The 23282-nt window shown below is 35.5% G+C and overlaps 1 protein-coding gene and 1 long non-coding RNA gene across 2 annotated transcripts in view; one reads left to right on the plus strand and one right to left on the minus strand.

The window, feature by feature from the left end:
- Window positions 1–63: 63 nt before the first annotated feature.
- On the minus strand, window positions 64–19006 carry LOC119625327 (uncharacterized). The gene is made up of 4 exons (XR_005241503.2): window positions 18857–19006; window positions 16356–16426; window positions 9549–9657; window positions 64–909 (listed from the first exon to the last, which is right to left on the minus strand). It is a non-coding gene; the product is annotated as an uncharacterized lncRNA (long non-coding RNA).
- Window positions 19007–19110: 104 nt separating this feature from the next.
- Window positions 19111–23282, plus strand: part of FSIP2 (fibrous sheath interacting protein 2) — a 92793-nt gene continuing 88621 nt past the window's right edge. Inside the window, exons 1-2 of the mRNA XM_038001871.2 lie at window positions 19111–19281; window positions 19634–19759. Of these exons, the coding sequence (XP_037857799.2) occupies window positions 19183–19281; window positions 19634–19759 (225 nt within the window). The 5' untranslated portion in view covers window positions 19111–19182. The remainder of the gene's footprint in view (window positions 19282–19633; window positions 19760–23282) is intronic.

Here is a 23282-nt window from a genome sequence, read left to right on the forward strand (position 1 = left end):
CTAAGTTTTAGAAATAATATACATTATTTAACTTAAATAATAAATAAATCTTAAACTGTGATCCTTTTACAGGTATACTGCTTTTATTATATATGTAATTATTTTACAAGTATATCATTTAGATTATATATTTTACAATAGATTAAATGAAAACAATGCAATTATATTTTCAACTTTCTCCATGAGTATTTTAATACAATGAAAATCATATTAAACTTAACACCAAGTGGAAAAGGGTCTTTCTGTTTAGCAAAACTGCATCTTCCTTATGGTTCTGACTAATTTCATAAAGCTTTTCCCATATCCTCACTTCATCTGATGATTTCATGACATGTCATTCACTGAGAATTAATTATATGTTATCTTGTGATCTCTCTTTTATTTGTAGTATTATTTCTGTTTTTCATATAGATATGTCCTGTTCCCCTAAATGAACTTAATATTCTCAGAGAGCTTATGTAGTAATTCAAGCTATTCCCACGCAGGAGCACATAAGAGACATACACATGTGGTCTGTTGACTGTGTATAAAAATGAAATATATCTTTGTTTAAAAACATAAGATACCTCTTCTAATATCATTTTAAGTGCTTAAATAAATTTTCAGCACTTAATTTAAATTCAGCGTTAAAATTAAATAAAGTTGAATGTAAAAATGTCAGCTTTTACACTGACAACCAAAAGTTATGTTTTGTCAATGTAAAAGCTGAATTGATAGGAGGCTAAAACAAAGATTTGCTATGAAAGCCAGTCAATGTCAGATTAGGCATGTCACAGGGAAGACAGTCAATATGTTAGTTCTGGGAGAAAAGATTCAAGGAAGGAAAGAACTTCCATATTTTAAACCTGAGATAGATGCTAGTGCTGTTCCAAAGTATTACAGAAAGCTGAAGGCCCAGTAAATGTTACCCTAAATAAGAACAGAGTATAAGGTGATTTTAAGGCTATTGCCTTTTGAATTTCTTACAACCTCAATTATTATTGTTATTATTATTATTTCAAATGGGGTCTTGCCGTGTTGCTGAGGCTGGACTAGAACTCCTGGGCTCAAGGGATCCTCCTGTCTCAGCCTCCTGGATAGCTGGGACTATAGGCACATGCCACCATGCTCACCCTAACTCAATTTTTATTTCCTGCTTCGGTGCTTATCACAAAAATTAATGATAATTCACAGCAAGAGGTACATAAAATTATATATAATCATCCACCACATAATGACATTTTGACCAATAATAAACTACATATATGATGGTAGCCCTTTAAGATTATAATGAAGCTAAAAATCTCCTATCACCTAGTGATGTTGTAACAATCGTAAGTCATATCGCAGCTCATTACTCACATGTTTTTGGTAATGTCAGTGTAAATGAACCTATTGTACTGCCAGTCAAAGTATAGTACATACAATTATGTACAGTACATAATACTTGTCAATGAAAATTAATAACTATGTTACTGGTTTCTGTATTTACTATACTATAATTTCATCATTATTTAAAAGTGTACACCTTGAACTTATAAAATAAATGCATTAATTGCAAAACAATCTTCGACAGTTCTTTCATGAGGTGTTCTAGAAGAAGGCATTATTATACTAGGAGATGACAGTTTCATGTGAGTGATTGCCCTTAAAGACCTTTCAGTGGGACAAGATATGGAGGTTGAAGACAGTGATATTGATGATCCTGATCCTGGGCAGTCCTAGGCTAACATGCATGTTTATGCCTTTGTTTTTAACACAAAAGTTTTACAAGAAAAACATTAAAATGCTAAATATAGAAAAAACCTTATAGTGTAAGGACATAAAGCAAATGTTTTGGTACAGCTGTACAATGTGTTTGGGTTTTAAACTGTGTTATTATAAAAAAGTCAAGAAGTTAAAAAAATTTTCAGTGATTTAAAATTTGTTTTATATGATATAAAGAACAATGACTTCTGCTCTTCTTTGTTTCCCATTCAAACATAATTATATATAATATATATATGGAGAGCTATGCTTTTCCATCCACACAAAAACCTTGTTGATTCTCTAGAATATGTAAAAATAGCACATTAAATTCTGAATTATAAATTTATTTAGTGCTAAGTGTATATGGTTTGCTTGTGTTTGAAAGTGCTGTGATGTTTAAATTTAGATATTATAAAATACAGATGTGTTATAAAAACCCTCACAGACTATAAGTTTTAATAAAAATATTAAATTATTTCCTCACTATTGCTCATGTCTTCTCATCCTCTCAAATTTGTGAGGGGAATCCCAGCATTATTGAAGAGCTCTGTAGTCACTCTTTACTGTAGGTCAGAAATTACAATGGTAACTGCTGCAATAAAACAGGAATCTCTAAATGCAATGGGGATAATAGGATCCTAAGTGGCATGGTGGAAGTGGTGGCACTTAATTACTAAACACAAGGCAAGCATGATTACTGTAACAGACAGGAGATGCAAAGCTGTGATCAATAGATTGACTCACAGAGATCTATGATGTTGGCTAGTTGACCATGGCTTCCCTAGAAAAAAATGTAGATGGCAGTCTCTTAAATTCTTTTTTGATCTGTGTAAATGAGGAGTTCTGGATCTACCAAACAGAAATGTAACTTGTCACCAAAACGGACTCATGGCCCCTTAATTGTTTCCATTCTTGAACAGTTTACATACCAAGAATCTCTTGTTTGAAAAGAAGGCTGGATTCCCTTACAGCTGGGTCATATTGAGGAAGGACATAATTTTAACATATATATTTTTATTTCAAAAGCTTTTGAGGTACAAGTGGGTCTTGGTTACAGGGATGAATTGTATAGTGATGAAGTCTAAGATTTTAGTGCAGTTTTAATGTAGGTTTTTCCAAAACTCCCACCCTCCCTACTTCTAAGTCTCCAATAGCCATTGTACCACTCCACATGCCTTTGCATACCCAAAGCTTAGCTCTCACTTATAAGTGAGAACATATAATATTTGATTTTCCATTCCCAAGTTACTCCACTTAGGATAATGGCCTCCAGCTCTATACAAATCATGCAATAGATATTATTTTATTCATTTTATGGTTGAGTAGTATCCCGTATTACATATATATGTAATATATATGCAATATATAATATAATATTTTATATATATATCTCACATCTTCTTTATCCACTTATCAGCTGTTGGGCACTTAGGTTGGTCCCATATGTTTGCAATTGTGAATTGGGTTGTAATAAATATATGCGTGCAGGCATCTTTCCGATATAATGATGACTTTTCCTTTGGGTAGATACCCAGTAGTAGAACTGCTGGATTGAATGGTAGACCTACTTTATTTCTTTATAAATCTTCATACTGTTTTTCATAGAAGTTTTACTACTTTACATTCCCAGCATTGTATAAGCAGTCCCTTTTCACCACATCCATGCCAACATCTATTTTTTTTTTTTTTTTTTTTTTACTTTTTAATCATGGCCATTTTGGCTGTGTTAAGGTGGTATCTCATTGTGGTTTTAAGTTGCATTGAAGAAGGACATAATTTAATGAAGAAGATGCTAGATCCCTTAAAGAAGGATGTAATTATTTTCACATAATTAAGTACCTGCAAAAATAATGGTTACAGTGATTATCAAGGTTATGCAAAATAAAACATGATAAATTAAAAATGAAAGCAAATCTAAAACATGTTCACAATATTTAGATCTATTAGAAGATAATAAGATCATATTTGAAATGAAGCACCTATGTAAATCAGGACACATGGAATAATAATCCATGAATTACAAACATTATCTGAATTTTCTCACTTAAAAAAAAAGTATATTTTTTGTATCTTAAAAATCACAGCAAGAAACAATAGTTCTAATGGTCTTTTAAATTTGGCTAGAATTTTGAGAAATTACTGTTTTCAGTATGGAATTCCTGAGCCAAAATGAAAATATTAGGAGCACCTTCTATGAGTCAGTAGTTGAAAATAAGTTCACTACTTTTTGTATAAAGAACTAAAATACATTTAGAAGAAATATTTATAAGTCAACTAAAACCCTTGACACTGTTAACCAAGAGAAGGAGACAGACACCTACTGAAACTTAGTAAATATGACATAAAATAATTACACTAAGTAACATACAACATATTTATGTTAAGTGAAAATGGGTTAATTTATTACATTTTAAAAACCAAAATTTCAAATCGCCCACAAAACAAAATCCAACAGTTTTCTGTATGTAGGAAATGCATGTAAAACAAAATGATTAAGAAGGTTTTAAAATAGAGAAATAGGGAATAATATGACAAACATATGCAAATATTAATGTAATAGAAGTCTGTTACTGATATCAGACAAGAGAAAATTCAGAAAGAAAAGCCACAAATAAGGGAGGGAAGAATGGAGCGTTTTGTTTGTTTATAATTTTTTTTCTGTAGAATGTCTCCAAAGGTCTTTATTATTCCCACCTTCATTACTTTTGAAACCATACTAAAGATAAAGCATTTCTCAGGCTGTTCACTAATTAGGTGAAAAAATTCAACCAAACAACACTAACAAAACCCCATAACTTGATAAGCAGCTTCCTAAAATAACGTTGTGATCCCCTGCAATGTTAATATGAACAACCAGCTGGCAGAAGATGATAAGGATGCAGTAATATTTTTAATTGGTGCTTGTTCTGGATACATATTAGAATAGTTATAATACCAACTACATGAACAATTCTAATGTTAACAAAAAACAAATTTCTCTTAATTCATTATAATAAGAATAAAAAGTAAAGAAATTATATAACCACAATTAGAGGCATCCTATTTAAATGAATATTTGTTCTTTAAAATTGGAGAACAGTTACATTTTTTTGTAGTTATTGCATTTAAAGTAACAAATGTGTTTGCTTAAAAAACAATCTTAACTCAGTGCCAGTTTCAGTTTAATAAATAGAATTGATCCAAAGTTACATGCTTGAACAGTTAGCATTATATTTTGTTAGATGTATGATTTGATGGAAAACTGATAGAAGACTTGAGTTTTAATACTAAATCTCCCACTAATCTAATTTATAATTTTAGAAGATTTCATTTTACTGAGCCCCTGTATTATTGTTTATAAAATTAAAATGTTCAATTAAATGATGTTCAATAGTAATTTCTGTTCTAACATTTTGAAGGGTTTTCACATTTTAGAATATTTTATTGAAATATAAATACTCATAATCAATCATCTTGCGTCACGTTCAAACTTTCCCTCCTTAAAATCATAATACACACATCACATATTTATATAAGTATATAAATTATACATCTATACTGAAAATAAATTTGCATAAGTTAATACTCTTACTAAATCTGAAAGACACTATTCTGTTCTTTTCTCATTTGCTTTACTTTAAAAAATATTACCCTTGGCATCAGCTTCTCTTCTGCTGAACCTGCCCATTGCTTCCTCACAACTTTCTCTAGTAAATCTCACAAACTTCTCTAGTCTTTCTTTATCTAAAAAAAAAATAAATTACACTTGAATCACTCAGTTAATATCACAAGTTACTAACAGTTTGAGATTCTCCATTTAACAAGATTATCTTCATGCAGATCTGTAATCTCTATACTATGATTAATTTGTGGATACTGGCAGGTTTTATAAGCATCTGTGCATGAAGGCTGAACAATCACAAAATCTTCTTCTGTAAAGTTTGTAACAAAGTTATTACTACGAATTTATGATTTACATACCATTAAGTAGATAAATGAATGAGAGAAATAGATCAATAGCAAGCCTTACCACATTTTTACTATTCTATAGCTCATGTTCTTAACATTGAACATGAAAACAGCAATTTAGAAGTTAAAAATGTGGGATGCTATCTAAAAGAGGGCAGTGTCAATTAGAAGAACCAATGCTCAGAAATGAATGCCCTCCTTCTCCACCCCCCCCCCAAAAAAAAGGAATAAAGGAAGAAAAGAAAACTGGAGATACCCTACTGTAAACACATTGGCAATGTCCATTTAAACAGTGACCCCAAAATAAATAAATAATGTGCTTACTCATTTGCTGAAGTGGCATTTATTGTATATCTACTAATGAGTCCTGTCTACTTAATAGTAATTAGTGGGCACTGTTCTAGTTATTGAAGAGTGCACTGAACAAGAAAGATGAAAATCTTCTTTAAAGATTTTTCATATTGTTGTGATGAGCCAGATAAAACAAGACAGAGAAGTACAATAATACACCAAATTTCACTTTCAGTTAAAAGGGGGACTGAATGCCTACCGACAATTCATATATGCAGAATTTCACCTAAATCGAGGATTTGTTAGCCAAATAATAAAAGTCTCTAAGTTTCAAAACTATTTATCAAAATATTATATTGGCTGAATCAGTGTTTCTGGAATCCCCAAGACCACCTACACCTCTGGTGATTCCTCAGACACATGGAACTCCATATAAAGTTATGTTCACTTCTAAGATTTATTACAGCATAAGAATACACAACAGGATCAGCAAAGGAAGGAGTCTGCAGAAATCCATACACAGTTTTAGGATGTTCTCCCCTTCCTCTTACATGACCACCTAGCATGCTCCTTTCATTGGCAGTGAAAAGCGCAGTAAAGTGTATGCAATGTGTCTGCCACAAAGCCCATTAGACACTCAGAGCCTGTATTAGTTTGCTAGGGTTGCCATAACAAACTGCAGCAGGGCGGATGGTTTACATATCAAACATTGATTTTCTCACAATTCTGGAATCTATCAATTTGAGATTAAGGTGTTAGTAAGTTTTCCCTATGTGTACATCTGTTCCAATCTCCCCTTGTTGTAACACCACCAGTCATATTGGATTAGAGCCCACCCTTATGACCTCATTTTAACTTAATTGCCATTTAGAAGTCCCTGTCTACAAACACTGTCACATTCTGAGGTACTTGACATTACAATTTCAACATATAAAGTTTGGGAGACATAATTAATCCCATAACAGAGTCCAGGGTTTTTATGGGGGCTGATCATGTAAGCACCTGCTTCTAGCACGTATAAAAATTCCAAACTCCTAGAAACAAGGCAGGCATTCAGCATAAACTGCATTGTTTTTGCACACCATGCAGGAACAATGAACTACTGTTATCAGTTTGTGAATGGTTTGATTGCCAAATTCCCAGGTGCCAGCTAAGTGTGAACCTTGAAAATAGGTTTTTCTTTTTTTAATTATTATTATTATTATACATTAAGTTCTGGGATATATGTGCAGAACGTGCAGATTTGTTACATAGGTATATATGTGCCATGGTGGTTTGCTGCACGCATCAACCTATCATCTAGGTTTTAAGCCTTGCATGCATTAGGTATTTGTCCTAACGCCCTCCCTCCCTTTGCCTCCCACTTCTGACAAGCCCCATTGTGTGATGTTCCCCTCCCTGTGTCCATGTGTTCTCATTGTTCAACTCCCACTTATGAGTGAGAACATGTGGTGTTTGGTTTTCTGTTACTGTGCTAGTTTGCTGAGACACATATACAGGTATGTTTGTTGCAGCACTATTTACAGTAGCAAGGACTTGGAACTAACCCAAATTCCCATCAATGATAGACTAGATAAGGAAAATGTGGCACATATACACCATAGAATGCTTTGCATCCATAGAAAAAATGATTTCATGTCCTTTGTAGGGACACGGATGAAGCAAGTAGGTTTTTCTGAAAAACAGTGGTGTCAGGTCTACTGGGTTAAATCTTTTGTGCATACTTAAGCTGACAAGTAGAAACTTGTTTTCAATTTGTGGTACATTTTTATACCAAATATTATATATAACATATATAATGTGTGTTGTGATTTTTAAACTTTGTTTTGATTTGTAAAAGATACGAAAACTATAAAATTTTACAGTTGAGTCCATAATAAGTAACGTGGTCCATTTTACTCACTACTTTTAGTCTTTTTACACATCACCTAAACTTATATTTTTAAAAATAACAGGCCGGAGCACAGTGGCTCACGTCCGTAATCCCAGTATTTTGGGAGGCCAAGGCGGGCAGATCATGAGGTCAAGAGATCGAGACCATCCTGGCTAACACGGTGAAACCCCGTCTCTACTAAAAATACAAAAATTAGCTGGGTGCAGTGGCAGGGGTCTGTAATCCCAGCTACTCGGGAGACTGAGGCAGGAGAATTGCTTGAACCCAGAAGGCAGAGGTTGCAGTGAGCCGAGATCACACCATTGCACTGTAGCCTGGGCAACAGAGCGAGATTCTGTCTCAAAACAAACAAACAAACAAACAAACAAAACACCTGAAAACTATCTATGGACTTTGTTGACAAACTACAAGTTTCTTTAACAAAAAATGGAGAGTAAAAATTGGGGGAAAGGAGAGAGGACTCTCTGTTATCTCTGAAACAAAAGAAAATTATACAGAGAAAAAAATCGTTTTAGCTATTAGGTGAAACCACAATCTAAGAAGATGGTCTATCCAGTACAGAAAGAGAACACTAATTGCAGGCACATAGCTTCTCAGATGTTCATTTCCGGGAGGATAAATTATTGTAACCGCTTTGAGGAAAGCATGGCAATACCTCTAAGGAAAAAACCCCATAGAAATGGGGGTATCTTTTAATTCAGCAATCTATCTAAAAGGATGCTTACTGTAGAATATTTGTAATGTAAAAAATTGAACATTCATAAATAGAAGACTAGCTGAATAAATTATGGTAATCACAGCATTAAATAGCACATCCATATGGTTAAAAACTAAATTAAATCCTAGTGTGCTTATATGGAATGATCTTCAAAATATATTGCTCAGTTAAAAATGTACCAAGTGGAACTCTGAAGACTTAATATTTTATAAGATATTTTTGCATGTGTATAATAATATACAAACTACTGCTGTTTGCTTCTGGGTTGAGAGTATCAGAATCTAGATTTAAAGAGTGAGTTATTTTCCTTTTTACTGTGTAGATTTTTTCTCACATGTGTATTATTTTACCAATATAGAATGTGCCTTTTGTGCCCCTAAGGGCTACCAAAATGATTAAACCAACTGCTAGAAGGATAAAGTTTAAGAAAAGCTATCATATAAATCAACACGTCTTGGAATTTAAAATAACAGAAAGGATCACATTGATAATTCAGACTCAAGGACTCAGAGATCTTATCCAGTATCAAGTTTTTCTAACAATTTCAAGGTCACATGAAATCACGAGGCACAGGTAAGGGAAAGTGAGGTCAGGATGTCTGTGTTTATTTCAGTTGACTGAGTCCTGTCACACAATATCAAAGACATTTCTGGCCCAAGTGAACAGATGAGTTTTCTATGAGGTATGCAGGCACCTCACTTTCATGAAAGGAGACAGATTATAAAACATTTATATTTTCTACAGAAAAAGTTACATATATTATAAAACATTTTCCAAGGAGTCATTATGCATAAGTCCATATACTTCTGTTTGCTTACTATAAATAATTCTAGACAATTAAGAACATTCTACTAAAAGCTTCACATAGGAAAAGATTCTTTTGTTAACAGAAGACCTTTATTGTTATTGTTGTTGTTTTACTGGGAGATTTATCATTAGTATGTTTATAAGAGGATTAGTTCAAGTCACTTGCTTTCTTTATATTCCAGGAGCACCTCAGGGAAGGGAGAGAATGTATTGCAGAAATGCAACTTAACTTTTTCCTTTCCAGATGGCATGGATGAGTTTCACAGACATGCTGATCAAATATAATTACAAGATATAATCAAATATATTTACACTAGAATTTATACAAGAATAAGAAATTAGTAATTAGTATTTCATGCACAACGTTGTTAATTTATATTATTCTTTGTTCATCACAGAAGATTGCTAAAATAGATGAAAATAATGATAAATTTTGATAATAAATTCGCAAATGGAATCAGTGGATTATTGAAGTGCATAAAATAGTTTAATGATTGTATTTTTAACATGTGATATAGAATCAAGAAAAGAAATTGTTATCTCAACCCTTTCATAACTTGCCCCTCATGCCTCTGCCAGGCTTTATCAGGGTTATGGTGCAGAGTGTGGATGATGAAGCTCTGCCCATGTGGTGGTTTTAATGTTGGTTTTCCATTCTTTTTTTCTAATTATATACTGATGAAATCCAACATGAGAAGCAAATATATACATAGTTTTCAAGATTTAAGGTGTAAGAAATAATTTTACTTTAAAAAATGATGAGGAAAAAGGAGAACTGTTTGTTGGTTAAGAATGATCCCTTGTAACACAGCCCATTTCAAAGTTTTATGATGACAGGCACATTATTTAGTTTCTTCCAATCCAAAGTTCCTCTTTGAAAAATAGAGATTGTAATAACTGTCTCACAGGGTTAATGAAAGGATCACATACTTTGTCAGCTGACTATAACAATGAATAATAAATTGTAAAGATAGTTATCCACTTCTATAAAATGAATTGTTCTAAAACCTAACCACTCAAAACAGCAAACATTTAGTATCCCACAGTTTTTGCATCTCAGGAGCCTGGGCATAGCCTAGCTGTGTGCATCTGGCTCAAAATGTTTTACAAGGCTGTGAACAAACTGTTGGCCAGGGCTGAGGTCTCGTCTGGAGGCTGAACTACGAGAGGATTGGATTCCTAGTCCCATCACCTGAATGTAGGCAGAATTCACTTCCTCAAAGACTGCTGGACAAAGGGCTCATGGTCATCCCTGGTTGTAGGCTAGAGGCCTTTCCCAGTTCCTTGCCATATGGTCTCCTCCTTAGATAGTTTACAACCTGGCAGCTGGCTTCATTCATAGTAAGTGAATGAGAGAGTAGAATAAGGTGGGCAAGATTTCAAGGGGAAAGTCGTCACCTTTTCAAACATTTCGAAATCATCACCACATTATATTTGTTAGAAGCTAGTCACTAGGTACAGTTCACTTTTAAGTGTTCGAGGTTACATAAGCGTATAAATATCAAAAGGCAGGGATAATTTGGAACCATTTTAAAGGCTTCCTAACTACAGTAGACTTATTGAGGAATAAATGGGAGATGTTATTATTTGTATTAATATAGTTTTACTGGAAATTGATTATATAACAGTAAATTGCTTACTCTTCACTTATATATAAAGTTAATAAGCAGAAAGAATTTTGTTTTATAATATTTTTGGAAATACGACAAATTGTAAAAACAAACTGCAGCCATTTGATTAATAAAACAAAAATACTCATTTTGCTGGATGATATTTTCTAGCTATTTTTCAAACTTTTTTCTCCCAAACACCTAACCATGTATAACAGTGACTGAGATTGTAAGAGCAATTTATTCCAATAATTATAAAGAAAAAAAGCTATAGAAAACAGAAAGTCCAGCTCCTCAACGTCTTTCTATGATTTTAAGCTAGATAACATAACATGGTACAATGATCAGGACTACACAGAGATGGGGCAGACTGATCACTATAAATCATTGTCCCTATTGATGCTACCCAATCAATGATATCATAAGATTTGATATTTTAGAGATGAGGAAACAAGTCAAGAGTTGAAATAAATAGGGTTTAAACACAGGCAATCTTACACCTGAGTCTGTGCTATTAAAATTGCACTATATTTTCTTAATGTCTCTTACTACCAAGAAATTTTCTCCATTTATGATGTGGTATATGTCTCACTACCTGACATTTTAAGCTTGAACTGAAAATGTATTTAGCATTACTTTTTATTTTATATTTCGTGTGTGTGTGTGTGTGTGCGCGCGCACGCACGGATAGAGAGACAGAAGAGACGGAGAATAGATGAATAAATTTTCCAAACAATATTTAATTTGGGCCCTTTATTTAAGGTGTGAACTACTTAACAGGTCAGAAATCTCTGTTAAGTATCAGTTTTTCTACACCACTAAGATAAATATATTACAAAGCAATGCAAAGTACAATGCAATGTACTTTAAAGAGTGAGATGCTGGCAAAGATATATACCTCATATTATCAAAGGGTACTGTGTGGTTCCTAACTATATTTTTAATATAAGTTTCCATTTTCTCTTTCTTAACAATGATAATTATTTGAAAACTACATAAAACATCATCAAAGGAGTTATTTTCCAAAAATACAAAAAAATAGGTACTCTTAATGAATCAATTAAACGAGGCTTGGTGGTTTCGTTCCATCTGCTCTTCTGCAGATTCTGGAATCCTTTAGAAACTCACATACATCATGAAGATTCTGATATCTATATTTTTGTTATTACTAGACAGACTCTTGAGTCCTCTGTCAAATCAATATCCTTAACAAAGTCTTTAATGACATGCCAATATACCAATCTTACCTCATCAGCAAGATGTTCTCTCACCCTTTGTCCTTAAATGGGTCCTCATAAAATTCATGTACACTCAGAACCTCAAAATGTGAAGTTATTTGGAAATAGAATATTTAGATATGTAATCTGGCCAAAATAAGGCCATACAGGATTAATGTGGGCTCTAATCCTATGATTGGTATCCCTGTAAGAGAAGATAAATGTGGACACATGGACACACACAGACAGAAGCAGCCATGTGAAGACAGAAGCAGAGATTGGAGTGATATAAGAAATGCCAAGGATTGCCAGCAATCACCAAAAGCAGGGAAGAAATAAGAAAAGATTCTTCAAGAGAGCCTTCAGAGAGACCATGGCCTTGTCAACACCTGGATTTTTGGACTTCTAATCTCCAGAACTGTGAGGGAATAAATTTCAGTTATTTTCAGATACCAGCTTGTGATACTTTGTTACAGGAGCTCTAAGAAACTAATACACTCTTCTAATGTGGTATTTACATTTCTGTGATGGAATTTATATTACTATGCCCTTTACTGTATCTGCATATACCAACTTTATAGCATTGAACCTTAATCTAGTTAATGTTCAGCCTTAATTACTATAGATTTATATATCTATTCTTTTCCTATTTATTTCTCAGGCTTTTTTTTGAGATTTTACATTGTAATTATTACTGTACATTTCTGGAAAAAATCCTTTAAAACCTTTGAAACTTTCTGTCATTTTAGAATGTTAATGTCAATTCCTCAAGTTTCTTAGTTTCAGTCTATTCTATTACAAGTAACTCTATTACATTACAATATACTAGCTACTTTTACTAGCAATTTTAGATATGCTTTATGTGCAGACTGCCTTTTTAACTGTTAAATGAATTATGATCACTGCAAGGTAATATCAAAAACATTTTATTATGTCTACTTTCTGATGAATGTATTAATATTAATTATTTTAAACTGTCAGGTTAAATTATTGAACCTGGACAATATAAGATAAAGTAGACCAGTAATTTTAAACAAAAGTTTACTTTTTATTTTTAATTTAAAAATACCTTGCTTAGAAAAAAGAGATAAGTTACTGTGAGATATCAGTCAACCAAATATTAATTAAAAGGTGGCATTATTAAGAATATATGTCAAATATTAGATGAAAGCAAAAATAATCAAATGGACCCTTAAGCATTCAAGAAATTAAGAAAGTATATGTAACTACATATAGTATATATAACTACATACAAATTAAAATAAATGGAAAAGTTTATGGCTAGATTGAATCAACAAAAGAGTTCATTAATTAAATACTGTGTTTTAAAGAGTATAACTTAAATTGGAATGCTTTTTCTAAATTAAAATGATCACTTCTATTTTTTGGATTCAGAAATTAGCTCAGGTTAATGAAATAGACAAAAAAATGGGGATCTGTGAGGTTTAATTCTACATATCATTGTGGCTGAGATCCAGCACCCAGATATTTGGTCTAACATTTGGAATATTTCTATGAGGGTGTGTTCTGGATGACACTAACATTTAAAACAGTGGACACTGAGTCAAGTAGATTGCCCTCCACAATATGAGTGGGTCTCATCCAATCAGTTGCAGGGCTTAACATAACAAGTACTAATTTCCCCCAACCAAGAAGAAATTCTGCCAACAGACTGCCTTTGGGTTCAAACAGCAATTCTTTCTCAGCTTGCTGGGCTCCTAGCATATGTAGACAGCTCTCAGTATATATAGAGAGGAATATACACACACACAGACACATAAACACATATCCCCTGTTGGTTCTGTTTTTCTTGAAAATCCTGACCAACAGAGGATCCTAAAGATCTCGTATTTTATTTCTCAGTTAGACATAAGGAGGTGGTAAAACCCAAACATTTAAATATTCTGCTTATATAGTTACATTAAGAAATGATAAATAAAAATGAGGAAAACCTGGGAGTATAGTGATTATTATATAAGCTAGGACTTTGGGTTGAAAGTAATAGAAAACCAGCCTGGCTAACCTAGAGAGAAAATATTTGAGAAAGCTCAGAGAATATTTAAGAAGGTCTGAAATAATCCAAGTTGAGGAAAATGGAAACACAACATAAAGCCACAGATGTAGTTGGATTAAAATGTTTTTGCTTGTGCTGTAACCAGACATTAATCCTGACTTCATGGTCCTTAGCTGTACAAGAGTCTTTGAATTAATTCCTTTTCAGACAAAGTCACATGCCCTTGACCCTCCTCCAAGGCATGCCAAATGAAAATATGTGCCCCATCTTAATTTCAGTAAAAAGTGGATTGAACATCTACTAATATTCATATATGCAGGATTTTCTCCAAAAAAAATAATTATTAGCTAAAGAATTAAAAACTCTACACTGATTATCACAAGCAAAATTGAGTTGTATTTCCTCTCAAGACAGAGTACCATGGAGAAGATATGCCCTGAAACATCTAAAAAACAAACAAAATATATGAAGCAACAATTTTCAAGACACTAGATCAGGGAATGGTCAATGATCTCTGAAAAACAATAAACAAAAGAGGCGAGGCATATTGATAAAACTTGGGAGAACTTTCAAACCACAGCATAGGGAGGGAGAATCCAGATGGAGCTCATCTGACTCCCTGAGTTCAGGAGACAGAACCCAGAGCCCAGGAAGGCAGATATAATTAGAGTATGCAAAAGCAAAGTAGAGAGAGGACAGCTGCATGGAACAAGAACTTTCAAGATGTGCGGAGAATTGTCATTGAGTATTTCCTGCCTATTTGCCAGAACACTGTGAGAAAACTACCATATGCCATGGAAAATAATCACTCAAGAGAGATAGTACTGGGCTTTCACAAACAGCTGTAAACATTACCTGTTCCCACCAACTAGGCTGGAAAAGCTTCTGATGGGATGAGTCATTGGGTGGAGTGTGGAGAATAAAGCAATAATTAATCCTAAACTGAGGTCTCTTCTGGTCTTCTCTAACAGTTCTCAAAAGTAAGACCCAAAAGGAGAAAATTTTCTCCTATAACTTTGAAGGAGCTGATTCCAGCTATTAGTCTTCAAGTCTGTCAGCTGAAGTTCCAAACATCATAGAACAGAGAGCAACTGTCTCCTCTGTGCCTCACTTGAATCTCCAAACCCAAAGAGAAACCACTAGACACAATAAGTAATTAATGTTGCTTTAAGCCTAAGGTTTTGGAGAAATTGGTTTTTCACATATAGATTATTAACCCAACTTTTTTTTAGTTCATAGGTCTTTGAATTCATATAGGCAGTATTCAAATAGCTGTCCATGGACATAATTGTAGATTACAAAACACTAAATTTTTAAGCCTAATCACATTACTGAATGAAACTCTTGGTAGTCTTAGGAGAGGTAAGTGTGTTTTGAATATAGAAGGAATGTGAATCATTTGATCAGAGAGTGATCTTTGGTAGATTTCTGAGGCAATGAGCCCTATGAATGGGAGCCTTAGTGTATCCATGTCTTTATGTAGCTAGTTTGCTTCTATGTCAGACAATAACAAACGTGATGTGAGTAAATACTTCAGAAGCACATAAGCACATTAATGTTTACTCAGTCTTGATGCTGGAAGTCTTGAAACTAAAATGTAAAGCCATATTGCCTAACTTCCTGGAGAATGAAAAGAATACATGTAGACAGTGATCCAGCCATCTCAATCATTTCAGCCTGTTTGTTTTCGTCTGAGAGCCCAAACATGTGAGTGAAGCCATCCTAGATGATCCAGCCCTAGCTAAGCAAATGCAAACCCAAACAGCACCAGCAAACCCAAACAACACCAGCAAACCCAGAGAACTGTGAGAAGTAATAAATCATTGTTTAAAGTTACTAAATTTTGGAAACAGTTTGTTATGTAGAAAAGGACAATAAAGTCTCCGAAAATACCCCAATGTTCATAAAACCTCAGTTTTATGAACTGAGTTCATAATGAACAATGTTCATAATACTCCTCTAACTTTTCCAAGAATACAACAAATTCTCCTTTACATATAAATGTCATAGATATTTTATCTACACTATAGACTTCTTCTTTTCCATTTGCTTTCCTTATAAATAGAACTCACCTATTTGATGTGGATTTTTCTTTCATTTTTTTGAGAATTCATTTTTTCTGGCTTACCTATTTCCTCTGGAAATTCAAGCTTGTCATCCACCACCGTCAGCTTCTCACAGCAATGATTCCCACCAACTCTGTTCCTTTAAAAGTAGGTGAGATGAGGAAGAGCTCAAAGTTTTGAAAGTTTTCTTCTTAAATTTTTCTCAAATCCATTCTCTGCATGTCTACAAATCATGAAGTCTCCCAGCTCTTTATTCTCATCCCCATAAATCCACCTTCAAAATTGTTGCCAGGGTGTTCTTCTAGAACAATAATTAGCTTAAAAGTTTTCAGTGGGTTCTCATTCATGTCTGACTAGGTCAGGAAACAAAATTTTACTTAGTGCTCACTAAGTGCTTGCTCAGCACTATGCTAGGTGCTGTGCATACAAGTCGAATAAGCCAACCCCTGCCCTAAAGGAATTTATATTCTAGTAAAGGGAGACTGACAGGTAAACAGATATTCTTGCTGTAATGTGAAAATGTTAAGATGGAAGAAAGCACAGAGAGAGAGAATTTGTCAAAAGCTTAGAAAGTCAGAAAAACTTCCTGGAGGTGTAACACTTGAGTTGTTTTAAAGGCTGATTGAAATTAGCCAAGCAGCGAATTGAAAGGGGCTGTCAGACAGAGGGGACAGCATAAAGAAAGACGCAGAATCATGCATGAATAAGCAGGCCCCATGTAGAGAACTAACCACAAACAGTTTGGTGTCTTTTGAGGTTCAATTCTGAGAGGTAGTATAGGGGAGTTATGTCTCAGAAACGGACAAAAACAGGGCTGTGCAAGGTAGTATAATAGTACCCCAAAGATGTCTATGTCTTCATTTCCAAGACTGAGTATGTGACTATTTCATAGCAAGGAGGAATTAAGATTGCTAATGGAATTAAGGTTGCTGATCAGCTGATATTAAGATAGATAAATTAGCATGGATAACCTAGATGGACCCTATGTAATCACAAAGATTCTTTAATTGTATAGAAGAGAAGGAGGCAGAGGTCTGAGTCAGAGAGAGATTTGAAGATGCTACATTGCCAGATTTAACCTGTGAAGAAGAGGCAGCTTCTAGAAGCTGGAAAGGTCAAGAACATAGGCTGTGATCTACAGCTTCCAGAAAAAAACACAGCACTTCCAATACACTGGTTTCAGCCCAGTGAGATTCACTTTGGACTACTAACCTCCATCACTGTAAGATAATATATTTGTGGTAATTTAAGCCACTAAGTTTGTGGTGATTTGCTAGCAATAAGAAACTGATACAGACACCAAGTAACAGAGGCTATTACACACTTTGTGCTGAGGGCAGTTGGGAGTTTAAAGTGAGGAAGAGAAATGGTCAGTTTGCCATCAAAAATCAAATTGATACAAGATGGATTGCTGGGATAGAGGGTGGCAGGGAGATGTTATAAGGCTGTGGCAATGGTGCAAATAAACAAAGAATGATTAGCAGCTTAACCAGGAGAGTAAAGTAGGAGTAGATAGAATGAGGCAAATTAATTTTAGTGATAAAATTAGTGGGACTTAGGGACCAACTAAACATGGTAGATAAGGGGAAAAAGAAGTATGTGGAAGCATTCCTTAGTTTGGCTTGGGTAGACTTTGGTATTGTCACTGAGATGGGAAATGCAGGAAGAAGCCTTTGCTTTTTTCCTGGTTTGGTGAAGGGTGTGTGTGTGTTGAGATTTGAGTAGATTGAATTTAAGATGACTGTGGGATATCCATATGGAAGCTGGCAATAGACTATATCCCAAGCTTAGATTTCAAATTTAAGAGTCCTAAGCACATGTGTGAAATTACAACAAAGAGAGCAGAGTGCACTGATGAAGAAAACAGTCTCAGGAGCCACCATTTGAAAGCAATTGTCAGTCTTCCTCAATCTTTGAAAAATAAAGGGTAATTATTGATAAGGCTATTACAATAAATAAATGTTTAAAAGGGTATTTAGCACAGTATATGTAAGCTAATAGATTCTCAAGAAATGGTAACTGTTATTACTAGTCGGGCCAGAAATAAAAGAGAACAGCAGTGGACCAAAGAAAGTATGAAGCTAAGTCTAAACAACAGGTGGGTTAGACACATACTGTCTCTGCCCTCAGAATACTCCCAGTCTAGTTAGCTTCTTACAGGCAGGGGCCATATTTTACTCACGGCTGTGTCCCACCCAGTGCCTAGCTCAATGACTGGCCCAGAAGGGTCAAGCACTTTATAAATTTCGGCTGGATGGTTGAGGAGAAAGAGTTAAATAGGATCAAGCGGCAGGAGCAGAGAGGAGGCAGTGGGAGAGTGGTAAAGAGCGCTAGAAAGGAGAAGGAAACCTAGGGGACAGAGGAGGCAGGAGGAAGGCAATGAACCCCTGAAGCCAACGCGCCTGCCGTGTGGGCCTGGTGTGGGAAGAAGTTGTGGGAGCCTGGGGTTGGGGTGTGGCCCATATGGGGGAAGTCGTAGAAAGGGCAAAAACAATCACTCGGGAATTTTTATTGAACAGAACAGGGCTCCTCGGAGGCCGGAGGAAATGAACCAGTTACCCACCAACAAAACTTATACTTTTTCGTTAGGATTGGCTACGGGGTGATGGTTTCAGAGAAAGATGAAGTTTCAACTGTGCTCCTCTCAGATCAGGCCTCTAGGACGGACTTTCCCAGCTCAGAGGGCGCTCTAGGCACTAGCGCGAGCCGCCCCTCAGGAGGCCACCGCCCTTCTGGGGCCGCTACCATTGGAAGCCTGGAACGCGGGGGGCGGGGCTGCGGTCGTTGGGTTCTGGCCATTCTTGGTCAGGTCCGGACAGAGGGACAACGGGGTGCGAGAGAAGGAGAGCGGGGCGGGTGAAGAAGAGGCTGAGGGGGCCTGTGCTGGCCATGGAACTGTACCTCGGCGCCTGCTCCAAGCCTGCCAATATCGCCGTCACCAAGACGGTCGCCAGCGTCCTGGCTGCGGACACCCAGCAGTGCGGAGACGTGAGTGGCCGCAAGCTGGGCGGCGTCGCCCTCTGGCGGCCGCAGGCCTGCTGGGGAGCGGGGCAGGGGTCGCCACACGCGGGTCGCGAGGTTCCCAACTGTCCCCCTTCAGGAGACTGCCCTCTTGCGGCGCCCGGGGGCGGTGGTGGTGGCTCGGGCTGTACTGGCCGCAACTGGCAGGCGCGGGACGCCAGGAGAGCTGGTGACCAGGGAAAATGGGAGGACTTCAGGATGCCCCGAACCCTGATTGTGTAATTCTTCGGAGTCTTTGGTTGCAGTGGAAGTAGATTGGTCTAAACTAAACGAATACTGTCTAAAAGGAAAGACAAAACTCTCCAATTGTGTCTGACAGGGCGTGCACAAAACCCACTTTGCAGGGGTGGGACCGGCTCAGCTACTGGACCTACCTCTCGGGGTCAAGCTGCCTGTGATCCCAGGAAGCCATGCTGTATTCTATACTACGAATTTCGGTGAAAAGGTGAACAAGTTTTTATCATCTTTCTTTCCTTTACCCTTTACTACTTGCTGTTCAATTCAGAGGCTGCATCATACAAAATCCATTAAAGGAATTTGCATCAACATTTACAGGAAAAAACAAATCCCACATCTGACCGAAGGTATTGTTTAGAATGCATATGAAGCACTTTCATCTAATATGGTTTGGAGATAATAATATTCCAGAAAGTTTAGATTCTTAGTCCTTAATTTATAATTCACGGTATGATATTAATATTCCTTATAATAAAACTTCATATATACCTATATAGTAAGTTTTGATGTACTTAGAAACATGTTTAGAAGGTGAAAGGTTATTAGTGCTAGCTGCCATTTAATTAGGTGTTACGATTTTAACTGACAGTATCTTGGACCAAACTCCCTTTACGGGAAACATTATTTTGTTTTGAGTTGAATTCTATTTTACACATAGAGAAAAATAAAAAAGAACCGAAACAGTGGGACTTAAAATGAGTTAATGTGTTTAGTACTTTAACCTTACTTTAATGAAAGAAAGCCCTGCCTCAATGAGGAAGAGACTCCACAATTTGCCCCAGCCTTTCCATACAGTATTGTTTCCAACTAGAGAGGCTCAGCTTCTTCAAGTTGAGTCTTTCACACCTACCCATAAATACCGTGCTAATACTTATGTATTTTGTCAACTTTGCCCCCAAACCTGGCATAGCTTGTCTTCTTCTCCCCAGTCTATGAATCTGAGCTATCAAGACTCTCTGAACTGTGATAGCCTGCCATTAACTTATTTTTGTTTAGAGTTCACATTGCCCTTGATTTGTATGATCTCACTTATACAAACCATACTTAATCATACTGGATTATAGTGTATACTTCCCTTAAGCCTTTTCATGTTTTTAGTCCTCAACACCACACCTACCCCCAAACCTCCCCAGCCTTTGACTAAGTAGTCAATGCTGAAGGAGGTTTAGTACATTCTTGTTGACTGGTTGCTTTTATCAGTTTTGCAAAAAGTTCTACAGGAAAGAATTCTAAGTGGCCCACTTACCCTTATAATGTCTATGATGTCATCAGAAATAAGTAGAACCCCTTGGTATTTGATACTTGCATAATGTCTTATTCAGTTCAGGCTGTTATAACAATGTACCATAGACTGGTTGGCTTAGAAATAACTTATTTATCATTGTTCTGGAGCTGGAAGTCCAAGATCAGAACACCAACATGGTCAGATTCTGGTGGGGGCCCTTTGTAGTCCTTTCATTATTACCTCCCTGCATGGTAGAAAGAAGGATGGAGAGTTTCCTGTGGTCTTTTATAGGAACATTATCTCTCTTGATGTGGACTCCACCCTCATGACTTAATTATCCCCCAAGGCCCCAGCTCCTAAGGCCATCACATTGAAGGTTAAGATTATATATGAATTTTGGGGGCATACTGTCAATCTAACACACTAAATAAACATGATTTCTTAAAACAAGTTTTGTTTCTGAAAAAAGTATAATTGCCCTTAAAAAAACCCTAATCTATTCTACTAGATTAGAGCAAGTGAACTACAAATATACCAACTTCACACAATTTGAGTCACAAACACAAACTAACTTTGCAAAAACGTGCTTGAAATTTATTCCATTACAGGTGATATAATTCCTCTTTAGTGTATAAACTTAGAACTGCGACTTTTGTCTCCTCCCTCAAATATATTCTTTTTACTCTATTGCCATTTTTTCTGTCAACCATTAATTCACTTGTCTACTGCTTTTCCAAAAGATGTTCTCTCTATTGTTTATTACATTAATCTCCCTAAATTTATTCATTTAATGATAATTAGGCACCATACTAGTTTCTCTGAAGAATTTTCTCTTTCAGTGTACTCTCCTTCATGAGTTAATGGTTAATACTGACATTTTAAGAGCAACCAGTTATTTTAATTGTCAATAGAAAGGTTACTCTGGCTCAAATGAGTGGATTTGTTTAAAGGCGTTCTTAGTTTACAGGTCAGTAGCTCAGGTTTGGTCTTGAGAAACATATGCTAAAAGTCACAGCTAAAAGTTAACATTTTTAAAAAGTTTACAGCTAAATGTCAACATCTGAAAGAAATATTCAATCCACTCCTTGACTTATTATTATTGATTATTTCCCTTCCAGGAAAGATCTGGGCTTTGTATGTGGAGTCACTTAATTCAAGACTTTCCCCTTTATGAGTTCTTTCTTTGCCTTCTCAGTAGAGCATTGGTAATCAGGTAATCTAGTTTTCTGATTAGGCTCCTTGGAAGGAAATAAAGTTTAATGTTAAACAAGAGGTCAGAAACTTAAAGAAACTTTTAAATGCAAAGGAAGAGCTAGTATCTTATTTTGTTCCTCTCATCTACCTTTTACCCATATGCAAAGCATTCTCCTACCTACCTTTCGAGAGTTCTTATTAGGGTCCAACCCAGCCAGATGCCATAGTGTTCAGGAGTTGGACTGCAACTGTGGTTACAGCTAGACTGGAAACAGAGGTCACAAATTGGTGCCTCCAGACATGTCAGGATTGGTGCTTAGTGTTGTAGTGGTAGTATAAATTGAATTTCATACAGGAAAACAGGGCAGATGCTCTCTGGTTTCCCATATTACTCACATACTCCAATTATCTGTCTCCTGAGCCAATTCCTGATTTAACGTTATTTTGAACTATTATAAAACTTACGTTTTTCTGGCCCAGCAAACTTAAAACAGAAAGGGATGTAAAAACATTAACACAATTTCCTACTCTCATTCTCTACTTTTTCTATTTCAGAGGTCCCCCAATAAGCCATTATCACCATCCTGCTATTGAAAAACTAACAGAACTCAAACCAGAAACTCACTTTGCTAATTCATGGTGAGATTGAATAACTTAGCTGTTTTCTCTAATGCAGCAGATGTAAAAACATGACTAGTAACTGACTATCTTTTCCTCCTTTTATATGTTAATGACTAGTGCCTAAAGGTGTATCTGGTCTTCACACAAATAGAATAACTTCAATTTCTATCAATATTCTTTAAAATTGGTTATTTAATATGGTGAACTGCATAATATAGACCTTAGGTATTCTTCTTACTCTAGCACTCAGAGATTGTTGGTTTCTTGCATTAAAAGCCCCAAGATGCAATGACTCTTTAACTCAAAATTGTTAGCATCTAAATTTTGCTTCTCCTATTTGTTAAAGTTATTGTCATAAATTTTGATGAAACATTTTCTGTTTTTTTGTTCATTTTAAGGTGATTGAAATATAATCATACTTACTATTAATCCTTTTATGTTTTGAATAGAATATTTTGATTTGAGAGAGGGAGGAGGAGAAGAGAATCCTAGTGTTGGCTTTGTACCTTAAAACAAACTGTATGAAAAGAAATATATTCCCTTTCTTTTCCTCTGCTCTTTTCTTATTTGGCTGAGAGTCAGGGGCTGAAGAGGATTAGAGGAGGAACTGATTGGGTGAAGGTGAGTCTTTGGGATAATTTATGCAGGTAAGGAGAGAGGAAGGGAAAGGCAGGAAAACATGCCCAACTCC

This window comes from Chlorocebus sabaeus, chromosome 10 (genome assembly GCF_047675955.1).
Source record: "Chlorocebus sabaeus isolate Y175 chromosome 10, mChlSab1.0.hap1, whole genome shotgun sequence".
Taxonomy (NCBI): domain Eukaryota; kingdom Metazoa; phylum Chordata; class Mammalia; order Primates; family Cercopithecidae; genus Chlorocebus; species Chlorocebus sabaeus.